This window comes from Bubalus kerabau, chromosome X, assembly GCF_029407905.1.
Source record: "Bubalus kerabau isolate K-KA32 ecotype Philippines breed swamp buffalo chromosome X, PCC_UOA_SB_1v2, whole genome shotgun sequence".
In the NCBI taxonomy this organism is placed as follows: domain Eukaryota; kingdom Metazoa; phylum Chordata; class Mammalia; order Artiodactyla; family Bovidae; genus Bubalus; species Bubalus kerabau.
Window position 1 is genome coordinate 131,785,825 of NC_073647.1, and position 20,274 is coordinate 131,806,098.

Genomic DNA, 20,274 nt, shown 5'->3' on the forward strand with positions numbered 1-20,274 from the left:
CCTTTCAATAAAATGAGCTCTGTTTACACGACTCACAGCAAACAGTGTCAGCCCACTAGCTTCTGAGTTTTCGGTTTCATTCTACTACTACTTTTATTTCACAGAACCTCCTTGGAGATCATGTGCATGAAACATCTAGGTTGTGCACTGTGTTCACGGGCACTGGGGCAGGAGCACAGGGCACATTCCATCCCCACCCCAGGGGGGATTTCTCTTTGGTCTACTCCTGTTCCTGTTTAGTCACTCGGTCGTGTCTGACACTTTTCTACCCCATGGACTGAACAGATTGCTCTGTCCATGGGATTCTCCAGGCAAAAATACTGCATTGGGTAGCCATTTCCTCCTCCAGGGGCAGCTTCCTGACCCAGGGATTGAACCCATGTCTCCTGCATTGGTGGGCGGGTTCTTTACCACTGAGCCACCTGGGAAGCCCCATAATTCCAAAGCAATTGTTCAGGGTAGTTTTCCATTCCAGGCTTAAGTCTCTGAACTTTGACCCGCCATCTGAGGGTCTGACCCCTATTCAGTGTTTCCACAGCCTCCCTGGTGGGCTCGCCCTGTAGCCTAACTTAAAACTACCTTCCACTGCCAGACTTTTATTGTCCTAAAGTCTCCAAGTGCCTTGCCTCAGTGTATTTACACTAGACTCCTCATGAGGAAGCCCTCAATCCCCTCACCTCCTTACACCTCATTTTTATTAGGCCCCTAGATCTCAGTTCACCAGCTACTTTATATGAATGCTGCTCTTAGACTCTAGAATTCTATAAGAAGGGGTTGAGTTTATTTTTCTTAGCATCCCCAAAACCACCCAGAAGCCTTCCAAAGAGCAGATGCTAAATTGATATTTGAACAATTACAGTGCAAGTGTGCAAGAAAGCAATTTACTGGGATTTCACTTCTCCCACATTCTTAAATAAGCGAAGCCAATCCAGGTAAATAAACTTCAATTTTACAAAGAAAGACTAAAGCAAATAAAACAAACGAAGAAGTGAATACTTCTTAAAATTTTTTTCTGTATCTGATAATCACACAGACTTCACTGTGGAAAAATTTCCATATTCACAAAAAAATCCATATTGCAATATCATGTTATCTTGTTCCGAATGACAAGAAATGATTCAAGGATTTCAGTCTGTGCTATGTAATACAAAAATCCTTAGTTTTCAACTGGATAATCTGCAGTACATGTCAAAGCCGTGCCATTAGTATACTTGGACTCTGAAGCTAAACACGTTTAATTAAAAGGAACAATACTTAAAAACAGAAACAAGAAAAACCTCCAATTTGTGCATATTGTATAGGAACACAAATAAATATGTTATATGCTGAATTTCCATGAGCCCCACCATGGCCCTCCTCTTGTGGGAAGATTGCCTGCTTTCTTGAAAAGCAATGTGAAGTATCTGCTCAGACTTCACTAGGGGTGGGAGGAAATTTGGACATGCTCCAGAAAGTGCACTGGCCCTGGCACCATAGGAGCCCTGGCTGCAGCTCTGGCTCTGGCTCTCTCTTCTTCAGCTCTCAAAGCCTCCTCATACTAGAATGGGAAGGCACTGGACTTGGTATCATCGACATTAGCCCCAAACTCCCACATTCGTTTATATATCTCTATCTATCATGGAAGCACTCCATATTAGTTTACAAAATTGTACTCATTCCTTTTTATAGCTTCGTAGTACTCCACTCTGTGGATATATCATGTTCCCTCAATTAACATGTGCCTGGACATTTATGTATTTTCATATGGTTGTGGATGTCTCCTCAGAATTAATTTCTGAAAACACTGAATTACTGGCTCAAATGTAAAAGCACATTTAATTTTCTGACATTACCGAATTGTATTTACGCTCTAATCTCATTCTTCGATATGTAGCTCTCAAAGAATGAGATCAGTATATTCTCTAACACTATATACAGAAGTAAACTGAAAAGGGATTAAAGACCTAGCTATAAGAGTGGAAACCATAAAACTCTTAGAAGATAATATGAGCAGAACACTCTTTGACACAAATCATAACAATATTTTTTTGGATCTGTCTCTGAAAGCTAGGGAAATAAAAGCAAAAGTAAATAAATGTGTTGTAATTACAGTTAAAAGCTTTTGCACAGCAAAGGAAACCATCAACAAAATGAAAAGCCAACCTATTATATAGGATAAAATATTTGCCAATGATGTAAGCAATAAGGGGTTAATATCCAAAATATATAAACAGTTGATATAACAGTTTAAAAAAATCAAGAAAAAGATGGGAGGAAGACTTAAATACACATTTTTCCAAAGAAGACATACAAATAGCTGAGAGGCAAATGAAATGATGTTCAACACCATTAATCATCATATGAATGCAAATTTAAACCACAATGAGGTATTATCTTATACCTATCACAAGGGCTATGATCCAAAAGGAACAGAAGTAACAAATGCTGGTGAGCATGCAGACATGATCTATGCACTGTTGGTGGGAATATCAATTGGTGCAGCCACCATGGATAACAGTAAGGAGAGTCCTCAAAATCTAAAAGCAGAACTAACACATGACCCAGCATTCCCACTCCTGGTTGTGTATCTGAAAAAAAAAAAAGAACCCACTAATTTGGATGGTCTCCATCACGTACTCGATGCTTGTCTGAGTCTAAGGGTTTCCACTGCTCGTCCCCCCTTCCCCTCCAGTCTCATCTACTCTCTGCCAGTGACTCCACCCCAGGCCAACCTCCCTGTTTATTAAGAAGGCACCTGTGACTGGCACAGCCAGTGTGAGAAGAAGAGATAGTCCTTCCCAGCCACCAGATAATCAGGAGTTTTGGCCAGACCTTTGAGCACACACTGAGACAGTGAGGAGTCAGACAAAAAGCACAGACTGTGGCACTGAAATGGATTAATAAGGAACTTAGTGATGTGGCCAGTGACCCTCCAGCACAAGATTCTGCAGGTCCAGTTGGGGATGATACACTTCATTGGCAAATCACAATTACAAAAAAGAACGGCAACCCATATCAAGGCAGTTTATTCTCTGTGACAATTCATTTTCCTAAAGACTACCCGTTCATACTACCTAAGGTTGCATTTGCAACAGAATTTATCATCCAGACATGAACACTAATGGCAACACTCGGTTCGCTACTCTAAGATCACTGTGGTCTCTTGCTTTCATGATTTCTAAAGTTCTGGTATCCATTTGTTCACTGCTATGTGATCTGAACCCAGATGATAGCCTACCCAGTGCCAGAGGTTGCATAGATCTATAAAACAGAAATAATTACAAAAGAATTTTTCAGGAATGTACTCAGAAGTATGCCATGTGATGCTACCTTAAGTCAGAATAACCTGCATTGAAGCTTGAATTAACTTTCAGTTCAGTTCAGTTGTTCAGTCCACTCTTTGCGACCCCATGAATTGCAGCATGCCAGGCCTCCCTGTCCATCACTAACTCCCGAAGTTCACTCAGACTTACATCCATCGAGTCAGTGATGCCATCCAGCCATCTCATCCTCTGTCACAGTCTTTTCCAATGAGACAACTCTTCACATGAGGTGGCCAAGGTACTGGAGTTTCAGCTTTAGCATCATTCCTTCCAAAGAACACCCAGGACTGATCTCCTTTAGAATGGACTGGTTGGATCTCCTTGTAGTCCAAGGGACTCTCAAGAGTCTTCTCCAACAGCACAGTTCAAAAGCATCAATTCTTCGGCGCTCAACTTACTTTAAATTACTGCTAAAAATGAAAAAAAAAAAAAACCCACTAATTTGAAAAGATCCACACACACACAATGGCATATTACTCAGTCAGAAAAAAGAATGAACTTTTGCCATTTTCAAGAACATGGATTGATTGGAAGGCATTATGTTAACTGAAATATGTGAGATAGAGGAAGACAAATGCTGTATAATTCCATTTATATGGAGAATTAAAAAATAAAACAGACTAGGGAGATGAAGCAGACTCACAGCGAACAAGCTAGTAGTAGTTACCAGGGGAGAGTAGCAAGGGGAGGGTAAGGGCAGGCATAGAAGATTAAGAGGTGCAAACTCATATGTATAAAATAGATAAGCTACAAGGATATATTGCAAAACAAGGGGGATATAGCCAATATTCTATAACAACTATAAATGGAACATAACATTTACAAATTGTGAATCACTTTGTTGTGTCCTTGAAACATAAAATATTGTACATCAACTATGAAAATGAAGTGAAAGTGTTAGTTGCTCAGTCTTGTTCAACTCTTTTTGACCCTAAGGACGGTAGCCTGCCAGGCTCCTCTATCGATGGAATTCTCCAAGTAAGAATTACCCACTGGAGTGGGAAACCATTCCCTTCTCCAGGGGATCTTCCTGACTAAGTGATCAAACCCAGGTCTCCTACATTGCAGGCAGATTCTTTGCCATCTGAGCTACCAGGGAAGCCCACAACAACTATACCTCACTTTAAATATATATATATATATTCTCCCAAATCACCCCACCCTCTCCCTCTCCCACAGAGTCCAAAAGACTGTTCTATACATCAGTGTCTCTTTTGCTGTCTCGTATACAGGGTTATTGGGACGACCCAGAGGGATGGTATGGGGAGGGAGGAGGGAGGAGGGTTCAGGATGGGGAACACATGTATACCTGTGGCGGATTCATTTTGATATATGGCAAAACCAATACAATATTGTAAAGTTAAAAAATAAAATACAATTTCAGTAAATATTCTCTCAGGAACTTTCACATATACAATACAGTATTATGAACTATGCGCTTCCCTGGTGGCTCAGTGGTAAAGAATCTGCCTGTTGAGCAGGAGATGCGGGTTCAATTCCTGGGTGGGGAAGATGCCCTGGAGGACGACACGGCAACCCAATCCAGTATTCTTGCATGGAAAATTCCAAAGACAGAGGAGGCTGGCAAGCTACAATCCATGGGGTTGCAGAGAGTAGGAAACCACTTGGCCACTAGCAACAGCAACGATTAACTACAGTCACAATGCTGTACATTATATCCCTGCTGCTGCTGCTGCTGCTATGTCGCTTCAGTCGTGTCCGACTCTGTGCGACCCCATAGACGGCAGCCCACCAGGCTCCCTCATCCCTGGGATTCTCCAGGCAAGAACACTAGGGCTTCTTTATTTTGTAAGTGAAAGTTGTGAATGTTTATGCCATTTGGACACTTACACCCATTTCATCCATCCTCCAACCCTCTCCTGTGACAACCGCCAATCTGCAACATGATGGACCTAGAGATCATTACTGATTGAAGTGACTCAGACAGAGAAGGAGAAATATTATATGACATATCTTAGATGTATAATTTAAGAAGAGATGATACAAATGAATTGAACTACAAAATAGAAAGACTTACAGTCTCAGAGAACAAATTTATGGTTGCCGCTGGGGAAGGATGTGGGACAGGGATAGTTAGGGGATTTCTGATGGACATGTACACACTGCTATATTTAAAATGGATAAGCAACAAGAATGTACCTTGTAACACAGGGAACTCTGCTTAGTATTATGTGGCAGTATTGATGGAGGTTTGGGGGAGAGTGGATACCTGTATATGTATGGCTGAGTCCCTTCACTGTTCACCTGAAAACTGTCACAATATTGTTAATTTGCTATACCCCAACACAAAATAAAAAAGCTAAAATTTTACAAACACTGTGCCTGCAGTGCAAGGGCTGTGAGTTCAAACCCTGGTTGGCGATTTAAGATCCCATGTGCCACATAGCAAACCAATCAACAAAATATCATCACAGAAAAAGTGATGGGGATCCATGAAAGAAATAATTGATAACCTAGATTTTATTCCCTTCAAACTTCTGCTCTATAAAAATACATCAAGAGAACAAGAAGATGAGCCATAGTCTAGGAGAAAATATTTGCAAAAGACATATCTGATGAAGGCTCTAATCTAATATATACAAGGAATTCTTAATATTAATAAGAAGAAAACATCTAATTAAAAAATGGACAAAAGATAGGAATAGATACCTTGCCCAGGAAGATACAGAGATGGAAAACAAGCATATGGAAAGATGCTCCACATCATATACCATTAGGGAACTGCAAATTAAAAAAACAAGCAAATACCACGACATCCCTTTCAGAATGGCCAGCATTCAAAGGACTGACAACACCAAATGCTGGTAAGGATGTGAATCAACAAGAACTCTCATTCCTTGGTGGTGGTGATGCAAAATGGTAGAGCCACTTTGGAAGACAGTTTGCAAGTTTCTTAGTAAACTATACATATTCAACACTGCTGGTAGGAATATAAATTGGTACAGCCAATTTACAGGGAAACCAGTGTAGCAGTTCCTCAAAAAATCAAAAATAACACATAATACTTTCCACATTCCACTACTATCCAAAGGAACTGAAATCAGGACCTCGAAGAGAGCTCTGCACTCCCATGTTCATTGCAGCACTACTCACAATGGCCAAGAAAGGGAAGCAGCCTAGGTGTCCAGTGACAGATGAATGGATAAAGAAGATGCAAAATATACATATAATGGAATACCATTCAGCCTTAAAAAGAAGCTAACCTCTCCAGTTATGACAGCGTGCATAAACCTAGAGGACCTTCTGCTACAGTGAAATAAGCCAGACACAGAAGGACAAATACTGCATGCCATTTAGATGAAGAATCTAAAATGGTCAAAGTCAAAAAAACAGAGAGCAGAGTGGTGGTTACCATGGTCTATGGGAGGGTGAATGAGAAGGAACTGTAGACTTAAAAAACATTCACAGTCTATACATGAGACAGGGTGTTCAGGGCTGGTGCACTGGGATGACCCTGAGAGATGGGATGGGGAGGGAGGTGGGAGGGGGGTCAGGAAAGGGAACAATGTACACCCATGGCTGATTCATGTCAATGTATGGCAAAAGCCACTACAATATTGTAAATAGCCTCCAATTAATATAAATAAATTAAAAGAAAAAAAAAAAACATTCACAACCTAAAAGCTGACAGGTATGTTCTCTTTGGTACAAACATTTAGGACTTCATCCCAGGAGGCAGCGTCTCGAGTAACCCTGAGAGAACTGCTCCAAAGAAGGGAGGGGAGGAGCCAGGTTACATAGAAGTTTTGCAACAAAGGGCAGGTAGTCTGAATATCAAAAGATTATGATAAATGAAGGAAAACCAGATAACCCTGGTTAAGGAATTTAGCCCTTTTCCATATATGGAAAGATGCAAGAATCGGGGCTCACTGAAATCATTCCTTTGATATGAACTTCACATATCTGGGGCCCGTTTCCTGTATTTTTACATCCTGTGTTCCCTCAGGGTTCACCATCCGTGGTGGCTGCAACTGTCGATAACTGACAGTGTTTATTCACTGATACAGCAGGCAGTATTCCAATTTTCAGTATTAATCAAAAGTTACAAAGTTTAATTATACTATATAATATAGAGCTTATAGCTAAAAATACCATATTGTACACTCTCTCTGAGGTCAAATCTTATGGCAAGTGTTCTTATCCCAGACATAAAACATAAATGGTGAGAAGGCATCTGTCAAAATGGCCATCATCAAAAAGTCTATAAACAATAAATGCTGGAGAGGGTGTGGAGAAAAGGGAACTCTCTTGCATTGTTGGTGGGAATGTAAATTGATACAGCCTCTATGGAGAACAGTATAAAGTTTCCTTAAAAATTCGGACTAAAACTACCACATGACCCAACCATCCCACTACTGGGCATAAACCCTTTGGAAACCATAACTGAATAAGGCACATGTACTCCAATGTTCATTGCAGCACTATTTATAACAGATAGGCCACAGACAACCTAGATGTCCATCGCTGAATGGATAAAGAATTCTGGTTTCTGTATAAAATGAAGTACTACTCAGCCATAAAAAGACCATATTTGAGTGAGTTCCAATGTAGTGGGTGAACCTAGGGCCTATTATACAGAGTGAAGAAAGTCAGAAAGAGAAATATAAACATCGTATCCTGACACATATACATGGAATCTAGGAGACAGCATTGATGAATGTATTTGCAGGGCAGGATGGAGATGCAGACGTAGAGGACAGACTTGGTGACGCAGGGGTGGACGAGAGGGAGGGACAAACCGAGAGTAATACTGAAACATACACATTACCATATGGAACATCAACAGCCAATGGGGATTTGCTGTGTGATGCAGGGAGCTCAAAATGGTGCTCTGTGATAATCTAGATGGGTGGGGAGGAGTGGGAGGTGGGGGGATGTTCAAGGGGGAGGGGACATATGTATACCTATGGCCAATTCATGTTGATGTATGGCAGAAACAACACAATATTGTAAAGCAACTAAACTCCAATAAAAAATAAACTTAAAAAAGGATGAGAGGGAAATTTTGGAGGTAATGGATATGTTTATGGCATAAACTGTGGTGGTCATTTCACAGGAGTAGACTTTTCTCCAAACTCATCAATAAATAAATCAGAAAAATACTGGTTAGCAAGGAAACCTAGCATATCCCAGTTAAGAGTATGCCACTGAAGGTCACCATGTGGTAGACATCCTCAGCCGATGTAACAGAAAGCTCCAAAATGTTTCAAAGGCCCCAATCTTACCTATCTCTGACTTGACCTTTTTCATAAACCACTCCCACTTTCATTCATTTAACCACCCAAAAGTGTCTATTCCTTCCCAATTGCTTGCCAAATTACAGTCAAGATAACTTGATTTCAATTATTATTATTTTTTTTAGTGGCGTGGGCTCTGGCACCCCCACCCTGAGGGCAGAGTACGCCAGTCCAGCGACTTCAAATTATCATCCCACCTCAGGGGAGTGCCACCCTGATTTCTGGGAAACTCCACAGACAGAAGACAACATGAATAAACCATCTAATCTGCACAGGGTTTCCCTGTACTTGAATGAGTGCACAGGACACATTCCATGCCAGCTTCACATGATTTCTCTCTGATTTACTCACAATCCCAGGCAGACTCAGAAAATGCTGCAGGTTTGGGTCTCCACCCCCAAAGGAAAGTCCATATCACAATTGAGTCATACAAATTTTTTGGTTTCCAGTGCTTTCATAAAATTTATGTTTATACTATACTATAGGTTATTAAGTGGGCAATAGCATTGTGCCTCAGAACAATATAGATGTCTTAAATAGAAACACCTCTTTGCTAAAAGAAAAAAGATGTTAACCATTATCTGAGCCTTCACTGAGTCCATCATTTTTGCTGCTGAGGGTGTGAACACTGCAAGAGGTATCAAAACGTGACACACAGACATGAAGTGAGCAAACGGTGTTGGAAACATGGAGCCGAAAGACTTGCTGGAAGCAAGGTTGACTGACACAAACTTTTAATTTGGTAAAGAAAAAGAACAAAGAAAAGAAAAGCAGTACCTGTGAAATACAATAAAGCAACGTGCAACAGAGTGAAGTGTGCCTGTGACTGTTAAAGGCAGTTTCCCATCCCAGGCTTTGTCTTTAAACTATGCGGCCCACCATGGAGAACCTGGTCCCTGGTCACGATTGCCACAGCCTCATCCAGCCTGCCATGCACAAAACTTATAATTACTTCCCACGGATAGACTTATACTTTCCCAAGGCCCATCACTACTTTGCATCAGGGAATTCACATTTGGCTGCTGTCATGTCACCATTTCCTTTACATGACAGCTGCTTTTCGACTCTATAATTTTATGGTGAGTGGCTAGATCTTTTTCTCAGCTCTCCAAGTACTAGCATGGAGTCTTCTATGAGCAGAGGCTCAATTACTGTTTAGGGAATAAATGAGCCTGTGAGCATGAGGATGAATTTCTTAGAATTTAATTTTACATTTTTGAATTAACGAAGCATACATGGTCACTTATAATTTTGTAAAACACAATTAGGAAAAATGAGGAAACAAAATACCATCCATCTTACATTCCCTCTATTTCTTGATCCCACATATTGCACTGTTTAGTGTTTTCATGTTGTAAAGGAAATAACATATTGTAATGCCATGTTATCTTGAACCAGCTTACTGAATAAGATGTGGAGTTAGGGCCTAGGTTTCCTTCATTTACAGAATCAAGTAATCGCTTATCTTACAGAATGTCTTAGATCACGATGTACCGAAGAAATCGGCCTAAGAGAGTTGTAGGAACATTCCCCTGCCAATCACAGAGATGAGACTTTGGGAGTTATCTTTGTTACAGGACAGGGGAATGGTCCCTGGAGTCCACATTCAGGTCCTCACTTTGCCTTCAGATCAGTCCTGGGAATCCACTCTTAGCCACACGAACGCGCTGAACATCAGTCCGAGCTCTTCGCCACCAGCACAGAAGTTTTGCAGAGACACTTTCGGCTATGGCTGCCCTGTGCACGATCTCTAAGGGATGATGGAAGGGGCGGGGCTCTGTGGGGACCCCGTCGTTCAGTGTTCAGCGGTCCCTGGGTCATCCCTTAGGGTCCTCACCATGCCGTCTGTCAGAGCCCAGGACCCTTCACACTACGGACTGCAGTCCTCCTGCCCCCAAACGAAGCCCTCACCTCTCCGAGTCCCTAGTGGGGAATCAGGGCACTTCTCTGTGCATCTCTCCTTGACAGGGGAAGCGCCACTCTGTGAGCCTTCCTCCTTGGTGGGAGAGACCCTCTCATCAGCACTGATGGTCCTCATCTTCCCAGTGGTGATGGCCAAGATGCCATCCTCCTAAGAACTGGGGTTCCATCCATTCCCTCGCTGAGACCAGATAGAAATGAAGAGGCTTCTCATCCGTATAACTCTGCCTGGAGCCTCTGGGGTTAGGAATAGGGGCAGGGGTCTGTAAAGCCTCCTCATTTGTGGGTCTAGTGATACTTCTTTCTTCACTCAGGGATCTCACCATGGTCCTGGCCAGTCCTGGGACCTGACCCTCCAACCTGAGATTCTCCCTCTACTGAACTGAGGCCATTTTTCTTAGACTGAGACTTTGACCTCACAGAGAACTACAAGGCTTATAAGATGGAATGTCCTGTCTGGGCATTCTAGGCCTGAGAGCAAGTTTGGGTAGGTCTCTGAATGACCTGTATTTTGCGGTGCTCGTCTCTACAGTCCTCACCTATGGAAGCCCAAATTTTGTCTATCTCTTCGATTAAAGGATTCCTGGTGAGCACCACATTCCGGCAAACTCTTCAGCAGTGTCCCTAATGCAAACCTTAAAGTTTCATGTCCCAGACTTGATCTGAGATGGGTAAAATAACACAGAAGGCAAGGGGCAAAATGGGGTGTGTTCCCTGAGAAAAATGCTGCTCCATTCTTTTCAAAAGCCAGAGTCAGTCTCTTTTCGTGACTGGTTTTAATTGATTAACAGGCATACTTTTCAAACATTCTACTGCATGTAATCATGCACCACAAATACTGTGTTTTGTTACAAACTGCAAGTTTATGGTCCATGCATTGAACACGTCTATGGCATCATTTCCCAACATCATGTATTCACTTGGGGTCCCTGTTCCACATATTGTTAATTCTTCAAATATTTTAATCTCTTTCCTTATTTTATTTCTTATGGTGACCTGATCAGTTGTCTTTGTTACTATTGTAACTGTCTTACCTTTGTAAATTAAGCTATGTGCATTTTTTAGACATCTTCTAGTAAGTGTACAATAGGATTAACAACTTTTATAAGCACTGGGAATCCCCCAATTTCCTAATGATTTACTCTATGGCAATTTTCACTTTATTGCAGTGATCTAGAACCCAAGTCACTGTATTTGAGATATGAGTACAATTCTAAAGGAAAAAAGCCATCCAAGATGGTTTTGTGCTATTCTGAATGAGGTTATCCGACACTGCACTGAGAGACGATCTTACTGTCCCTATCATCTGTTTCTCTTCTTTATTCATGTCATTTATTGATGTAGCCTTCGAGGCTTTGTGCCTGAAGAAGTGTATTGGAATATATCCAGAGTCCTTACTTTTATCCCAGGATACATTTGAGTGTTAAGGAACACAAGCTCTGCTTTAGAGCAAGAGGAGTATAACAGCGTCAGATCTAGAGGAATTCAGAGAGGAATCTAATTCCAGGCCTATCAGTCACTAGTGTTCCCCAGCAAGGGCTTACTGCCTGATGCACCTAGAAGCCAATACTATGGAACGGGCTTTTGAGAGAAAAACTTGAATCTAAGGTGGACTAGCAAGAAGACAGAAGTGGGGCTCTCAAATCTGTCTCCTCAATCCAGAGTTTGAAGTAAAATGAAAGGGTTTAGGGGAACTGCAAACTTGGAAGCTAATTGGCTAGTCTTGAATTAGTTCATGTAAGCTATTCATGCTGCTAGAAGCCCGATTTTCTGCATTGAAGGACTTCATACAGTTCTCCCCTGGCAACATTCCTACTCGGAGAGTTCCACAGACTGAACCCTCTTGGTTCTGCAGTCATCCTAGAAACATAGGCTCCTTTTTGGCATATGCATAGTGCTGCCTCTAAAAATAACTCAAGGTTTGATTAATCAACAGCCTGTTTAAGGAGGCAAAACCACTTTAAACTGGTCAATGCTTTATGCTTCAATCCCCCCATTTCTCCTTGTACATTCTTCAAGCTTGTGGGAAATCATCCTCAATTTGGTTAATGAGTCTCAAATTCTGTAGAAAATGATAATCCCAGGTCACAGAGTTTTCTACCACCAGGACTGGAGTGTTACATAAGCACTGACAAGGTTGGATTAATTGCCATTTAAGAAAGATATTATCAGAGGCTTTGTTTCCTTCACATGTTTCTTTTCAGGCTATTGCTTGAAGTTTGGCGTTTTGGTGCCTGGATGGAATTTATTACTATTGGGTCATCTGTCTTGGCTCTTCCTGGCCACTCCTCAGCCCAAACTGAGCTCTGCAGTTGACTGACCAATTTCTCCCACTGTAGTGCTCAAAATAGTTTACCTTTTGTCCAGAAAACAGAGCCTGGACCAACTGTCTTTAACCAATGCTTGCTGCCTCTTCCCAGACCTCATGGATTGAAGTCGATATCAACCAGTACTCTTATCAGGAACTTGAGGTCTCCCTGGAAAGCCCTTGCATTCGTGGGAGGTGTAGGAAAGCCTTCAGGGCTTCTCTATCTGTGGCTTAGAGCGCTTTGTTCCTCTCTAGGAAGAAAATGGGCAAACTTGAGGCATCACCCCTTAATTTAGGACCCAATTCCATCTCCTAGTTTGGTTTCTGGAAAGCGTTGGCTGTATGAGCTCCCTGGAGAAACCACTGAGAAGAATGGACAGTCTCAAGGTGACCAGCTTGGATCTGAGTGTTCACATAAAGAACCTTGAATAGTTTTCCATTATTATATGTGGTTGTCAAACTGTAGCTTGAAAGGCACACATGCTACCCAGCTTCCAAGGAATCTGTCCCACCAGATCCAAGACCGCAGCCCATTTGGTCACAGGCTCCTAATATTTCTGCCCTCCCATGTGCTGAGGGCATACTTGTCTACTGAGGAGGGTCCTATAGAAGTTCAGGCTCTGTCTCAGTCTCCATGTAGAAAAACTTACCTAGTGTGTAGGAGGCTGAGACAGTGATTGCATCACATTGAAGAAAGTGAAAGAGGAAGCTGTCTTAGACTCAGGCAGAGCTGACTTTCAGAGAGCAATTCAGGAGCACACACATTCAAACACCGATTTCCTCACTTCCTTTCTGAGCATGCTGGGGTTTAATCTTTCTGGTACATGACCAAAATACTTTACCCCTCCAGCAGAGATCACTGATAAGCAAATCTAGATGTCTGGGCAATTTTCAGGGGAAATACATTGACTCCAAGGCCTCTATGTAGCCCATGGCCATTAAGACCACAACCAATGGCTATTTTTCCTGGTAAAATTTCATTTTTAACATCACGCATGCACAAATATCGGAGAAGGCAATGGCACCCCACTCCAGTACTCTTGCCTGGAAAATCCCATGGACGGAGGAGCCTCGTAGCCAGCAGTCCATGGGGCCGCACAGAGTCGGACACGACTGAGCGACTTCACTTTCACTTTTCACTTTCATGCATTGGAGAAGGAAATGGCAACCCACTCCAGTGTTCTTGCCTGGAGAATCCCAGAGACGGGGAAGCCTGGTGGGCTGCTGTCTATGGGGTCGCAGAGAGTAGGACATGCGACTGAAGTGACTTAGCAGCAGCAGCATGCACAAATATATAAAAGTAGTTCAGAACTACCTCCCTGCTATTCTGGCTGATATACAATAGGACTGGACTTTTTAGTGAGGAAACACCAGAATGTCCCCTATTGTATGAAATTCCTTAGCCGGCAGGTTCTTTACCATCTGAACCAATGGGGGAAGCCCAAAGACATTGCATCCCTAGTACTGATTTATCTTATAACTGGAAGTGTGACATTTTTACTTCCTTCATCTGATTTTTTTTCTTTATTTTTATTTTATTTTTTAACTTTACAATATTGTATTGGTTTTGCCATATATCAACATGAATCTACCACAGGTATACATGTGTTTCCCTTCCTGATCCCTCCTCCCTCCTTCCTCCCCGTACCATCCCTCTGGGTCATCCCAGTCCACCATCCCCAAGCATCCAGTATCGTGCATCAAAACAAGGAAAAATTTTTTTCTTTTCTTTTATATCTATATGAGATGACGGATGTTCCCTAAACTTACTGTGGCAATCATTTCATTGTGTGTGTAAGTCAAATCATTGTGCTGTACACCTTAAACTTACCCAGTGCTCTAAGTCAATTATATTGCAATAAAACTGGAAGGAGAAAAAAAAAAAAAAGAAATTCCTTAGCCGGATTAGGGTGCATTCTTCTGTGTGTCCGGGGGAGACTTTTCCTGCTTTATACTCCCTCACCTTACATTTATGCTCACACCACGACAAGGTAATCAGGGCTGGTTTCATCAAGAATACACTCGTGTCGAACTCCAAGTATCATAAGAGACTACTATAAACAACTCTATGCAAATAAAATGGACAATCTAGAAGAAATGACAGATTCTTAGAGAGGTACAGCCTTTCAAGACTAAACAAGGAAGAAATAGAGAACGTGAGTAGACAGATCACAAGTACTGAAACAGTGATTTAAAATTTTCCAATAAAATGTCCAGGATCAGGTGGCTTCTCGGATAGTTCTATCCAACACTTAGAGATTCTATCAACCTCTTCCAAAAAGAATTACAGAGGGAGGAACACTCCCAAGCTCATTCTATGAGGCCACCATCACCTTGAGAGCAAAACCAGACAGAGAAGCACACACACAAAAACAAAAAAAAGAAAATGACAGGCCAATATCACTGAAGAACACAGATGGAAAAATCCTGAACAAAATACTAGCGAACCAAAAAAGACAGTCTCTTCAATAAGTGGTGCCTTGAAAACTGGACAGTTACATGTAAAATAATGAATGTAGAACATTCTCTAACACCATACACAAAAATAAACTCAAAATGGATCAAAGACCGAAATGTAAACCCAGATTCTATAAAACCCTCAGAGGAAAACCTAGGCAGAACATTCACTGTTTGACATAAGTTGCAGCAGTATTTTTTTATTTTAGTAAAATGGTTTTTGATCCACCTCCTGGAGTAATTAAAATAAAAATAAAAACAAACAGGTGACCCTTAATGAAAGTCAAAAGCTTCCACACAGCAAAAGAAACCAAAAACAAAAAGACAACTCACAGAATGAGAGGAAATGTTTTCAAACAAAGCAAACAACAGCAGAATAATCTCCAAAATATATAAATAGCTCATGCACCTCTGTGTCAAATAAACAATCCCATAAAAAGTAGGCAGAGTGTATAAACAAACATTCCTTCAAAGAAGACACACAGATGACCAAAAAGCATATGCAAAGATGCTCAACATCACTAATTATCAGAAACATGCAAATGAAAAGTACAATGAGGTATCACCTCACACCAGCCAGAATGGTCTTCATCCCCAGATCTGCAAACAACAAATGATGGAGTATGGAAAAAAGGGAACACTGTTGCACTCTCGGTGGGAATGCAAATTGACACAGTCTCTACGGAGAACATTATGGAAGTTCCTTGAAAAACGAAAAATAGAGTTACCATATGATTTACCAATCCCACTACTAGTACATATCCAGAGAAAACCATGATTCATAAATATACATGCATGCCAATCTTCATTGCAGCACTATTTACATTTACGAAGATATGGAAGTAACCTAAATGTCCATCAACAGAGGAATGAATAAAGCATTTGTCGTAAATATATTCAATGGAATATTATTCAGCCATAAAAAGAATTAATTAATGACATGTGCAGCAACATGGATGGACCTAGGGAATGTCATAATAAGTAAAGTAAGACAGAGAATACTGGATGCTTGGGGCTGGTGCACTGGGATGACCCAGAGGGATGGAATGGGGAGGGAGGAGGGAGGGGGGTTCGGGATGGGGAACACATGTATACCTGTGGCGGATTCATTTTGATATTTGGCAAAACTAATACAGTTATGTAAAGTTTAAAAATAAAATTAAAAAAAAAATAAATTGTCTACCAGAAAAAAAAAAAAAAGACAGAGAAAGACAAATATCATATGTTATCACTCGTAAGTGGAATCTAATTTTTAAAAAATGACACAAATGAACTTGCTTCCCTGGTGGCTCAGCTAGTAAAGAATCTACCTGCAATGTGGGAGACCTGGCTTTGATCCTGGGGTTGGGAAGACCCCCTGGAGAAGGGAACGGCTACCCACTCCAGTATCCTGGCCTGGAGAATTCTATATAGGCCATGGGGTTGTAAAGAGTCAGATAAGACAGCGACTTTCATTTCACTTCACAAATAAACTCATTTACAAAATAGAAACCAACTTATGGATATCGAAAACAAGCTTATGATTACCACTGGAGACATGCTGGGGGAGGGACACTTTAGGAGCCTGAGATAAACATACACGACTGATGTGTCTGACTCTTCGTGACTCCATGGACTGTAGTCCACCAGGACCCTCCATCCATGGAATTTTCCAGGTCAGAATACTGGAGTGAGTTGTGATTTCCTGCTCTAGGGGATCTTCCTGACCCAGGGACTGAACCCACTTATTTTGTGTCTCCTGCATTGGCAGGTGATTCTTTACCACTGTGCCACTTGGGAAGCCCACATCTACAACTAATATATATAATAGCAATAACCCCAAAGCACCTACTGTATAACACAGGGAACTGTACTCAATAATCTGTAGTAATCTGTATGACAAAAGAGTCTGAAAATGAGTGAATATGTGTATGTATAACTGAATCACTCTGTTATATACCTGAAACTAACACAACATTTTAAATTAATTATACTCAATAAAATGAAATAGAAAAATAATACCATCATAATATCCAGCAATCTGTCTCCTGAGCATATATCCTGAGAAAAACATAATTCAAAAATGGAATAATCACCCCAATGTAAATTACAGCAATATTTACAATACCTAAGACATGGGAACAACCTAAATGTCCATCAACAGAGAAGTAGATAAACATGTGGTCCAGAAATACAAAGGAATATTACTCAGCCATAGGAAAGAATGCCATTTGCAGCAACATGGATGCACCTAGGGATTGTCATACGAAGTGAAGTAAGTCAAAGACAAATATATCCTTCATATGTGGAATCTAATTTTAAAAAGTGATAAAATGAACTTAATACAAAACAGAAAACTTACGGATCCTGAAAACGAACTTATGGATACTAAAGGGAAATGTAGGAGGGAGGGATAAATCAGGAGCTTGGGATCAACGTACACACACCCCTATTTATGAAATAGATAACCAATAAGGACCTCCTGCATAGCACAGGGAACTCTAATCAATATTCTGGGATAACCTACATGAGAAAAGAAACTGAAAATGAATTAATATATATATATATAACAGCATTACTTTGCTATATGCCTAAAACTAACACAACATTGTAAAACAACTATACTCCAATAAATTTTATTCATTTTGATATTTGGCAAAACTAATACAGTTATGTAAAGTTTAAAAATAAAATAAAATTAAAAATATGTTAAATGGCCAAAAAATTAAAAAAATAAAAAAAAATAAAAAATAGACTACCTGGGCATATATCCGAAGAAAACCATAACTTGAATAGGAACAAGCACCCCCATGTTCCTTGGGGCACTGTTTACAAGAGCCAAGACATGGAAACAACCTACAGGTCCATCAACAGATGAAAAAGATGTGATGCATAAATACAATGGAAGAATACTCAGCCATAAAAAAGACTGAAAGAATGCCATTTTCAGCAACATGGATGGATCTAGAGATTGTCATAATGAGAGAAGTCAGACCAAGACAAATACCACAGTATATTGCTCATAGGTACAGTCTAATTTTTTAAAATGACACAAATGGACTTATTCAAAAAACAGAACCAGACTCCCACAATTTGAAAAGAGATTTATGGTTACCAAAGGAGAACTTTGTTGGGGGGGATACTTTAGAAGCTTAAGATGAACATACACACACAACCAATATAGAAAATAGATAACTGAACAGGACCTCCTATATAACAAAGGGAACTCTACTCAATATTCTGTAATAGCCTATATGGAAAAAGAATCTGGAAAAGATTGAGTATATGTGTAACTGAATCACTTTGCTGGACACCTGAAACTAACATAAGATTGTAAATCAACAAATCTGCAACAAATTTTTTTTTTTTTAAAAAGAATATCCATCTGTAACAATACCTCTGTGCTGTCACCTTAGGCAAAGGGGAAAACCCCCATCACCTCCATAGAGCAAGATTTCCAGGCGAGGAGCAAGGTGTTTTATCTCCGGATTCAGAGGACCCTCATTAATTACAGGTTGAATAAAGTCTCGCCACATTCATCCCATGCTGCTGCTACTAAGTCGCTTCAGTCGCGTCCGACTCCGTGCGATCCCATAGGCGGCAGCCCACCAGGCTCCCCCATCCCCGGGATTCTCCAGGCAAGAACACTGGAGTGGGTTGCCATTTCCTTCTCCAATGCATGAAAGTGAAAAGTGAAAGTGAAGTCGCTCAGTCGTGCCCAACTCCTAGCGACCCCATGGACTGCAGCCCACCAGGCTCCTCCCATCCATGGGATTTTCCAGGCAAGAGTATTGGAGTGGGGTGCCATTATAGCCAACTCCTATTAGCCAATCCCAACACATAAAAGAGTCAGACACAGACAAACATAGGCAATTAAATCCAAAGGCCTGGAACCTTAAGCCAGTGTTCAGAACTCTAACCCAATCATTTGAGCACCTCAGTAGCGCTAACCTCTGACATTGTCCTCTTTTGGGTGGGTCTTTAACCCACGACTGTAGCCTTAGGATTCTAATCAGACAGAAGAAACTCCTAGGTGGGACTCTAACCCACAGTGGTGGTGTCGTTCTTCAATTTGTCACGTCTGACTCTGTGCAACCCAATGGACTACAGCATACCAGGCTTCCCTGTCCTTCACTTTCTCCTCGGGTTTGCTCAAACTCATGCCCATTGAGTCAGTGATGCCATCCAACCGTCTCATCCTCTCTAACACACAGTCCTGATGAGATTATTAGACTACAGGCACTTTCTAACTTCATATAGCACATTTAGTTACAGGCATATTTTAAGGAGTTTACTCACCCCAAAGATGTCTGATCCAGGAGCTGTTTCCTTCCTTAAAAGTGAAAGGAGCCCCAGAAGCCAGAGGAGCCCAGAGTGCCATGGCTAGCAAACAGGAACCCGAGAGCCAACTCTCTAGACAAACTCAGTATAGGTGGCCACTCAGGGTTGGTGTTGAGGGCCCATCAGGGGCTACAGTGCATCAAGCAGATGGTCACAAGTCCTAAACCTCAATAAGGCTGCCCAAACTCACAGAACATGGGCTCAAGCCCGATGCTCAGAGAAGTCAATACTTATGGCAAGAGCTTTAGAGAAAAGAGCTTTACTGCAAGGCCAACCAATGCAGGATGCAAGGTATCAGATCTCTCTCCAATCCAGGAGCCTGGGTGCAATTTAAGGGGTCTCGGGAATTTCTATTGGAAGCTAATTGGCTAGTCTTCAATTTCATTTCAGCTACTCAGGTTACAGGAAGCCAGGTTTTCCTCATTGAAGGACTTCTCACTTTGTAAATGGCCCAGGACGATATTTCTCTTCTCTTGAGTTTTGCAGACTGAAGAGCTTGGCTCTGGGGTCATCCTGAGGTCATGTGTTCCCTCTTAGACACTTGCAGTTCTTTCTTTGTAAAATGACTCAAGGTGTGACTAATCAACAATCTATTTGAGAGGGTCAAACCAGTTTAAGCTGGTCAATTGTTTCACATGCTTTTTCACTAGCCCCCTGAACTCCAGCACATTATCCCAACTCCAAGACAAAGATAATCACAGTGCACTAA

General features: G+C 41.2%; 1 protein-coding gene across 6 annotated transcripts in view; it reads right to left on the minus strand.

The window, feature by feature from the left end:
* LOC129638731 (melanoma-associated antigen B1-like) overlaps nt 1-20,274 on the minus strand; it is a 32,377-nt gene that overhangs the window by 8,025 nt on the left and 4,078 nt on the right. Inside the window, exons 1-3 of one of the 6 annotated variants that reach the window (XM_055563369.1) lie at nt 19,524-19,660; nt 12,837-13,039; nt 3,453-3,712 (exon numbers count right to left, since the gene is read on the minus strand). In XM_055563369.1, the coding sequence (XP_055419344.1) occupies nt 3,453-3,475 (23 nt within the window). In that variant the 5' untranslated portion in view covers nt 3,476-3,712; nt 12,837-13,039; nt 19,524-19,660. Of the gene's footprint in view, nt 1-862; nt 2,568-3,452; nt 3,713-12,836; nt 13,040-15,811; nt 15,931-19,523; nt 19,661-20,274 lie in introns of those variants that run through there. The other 5 variants (XR_008707990.1, XM_055563367.1, XM_055563368.1 and 2 more) reach the window with 5 other exon arrangements.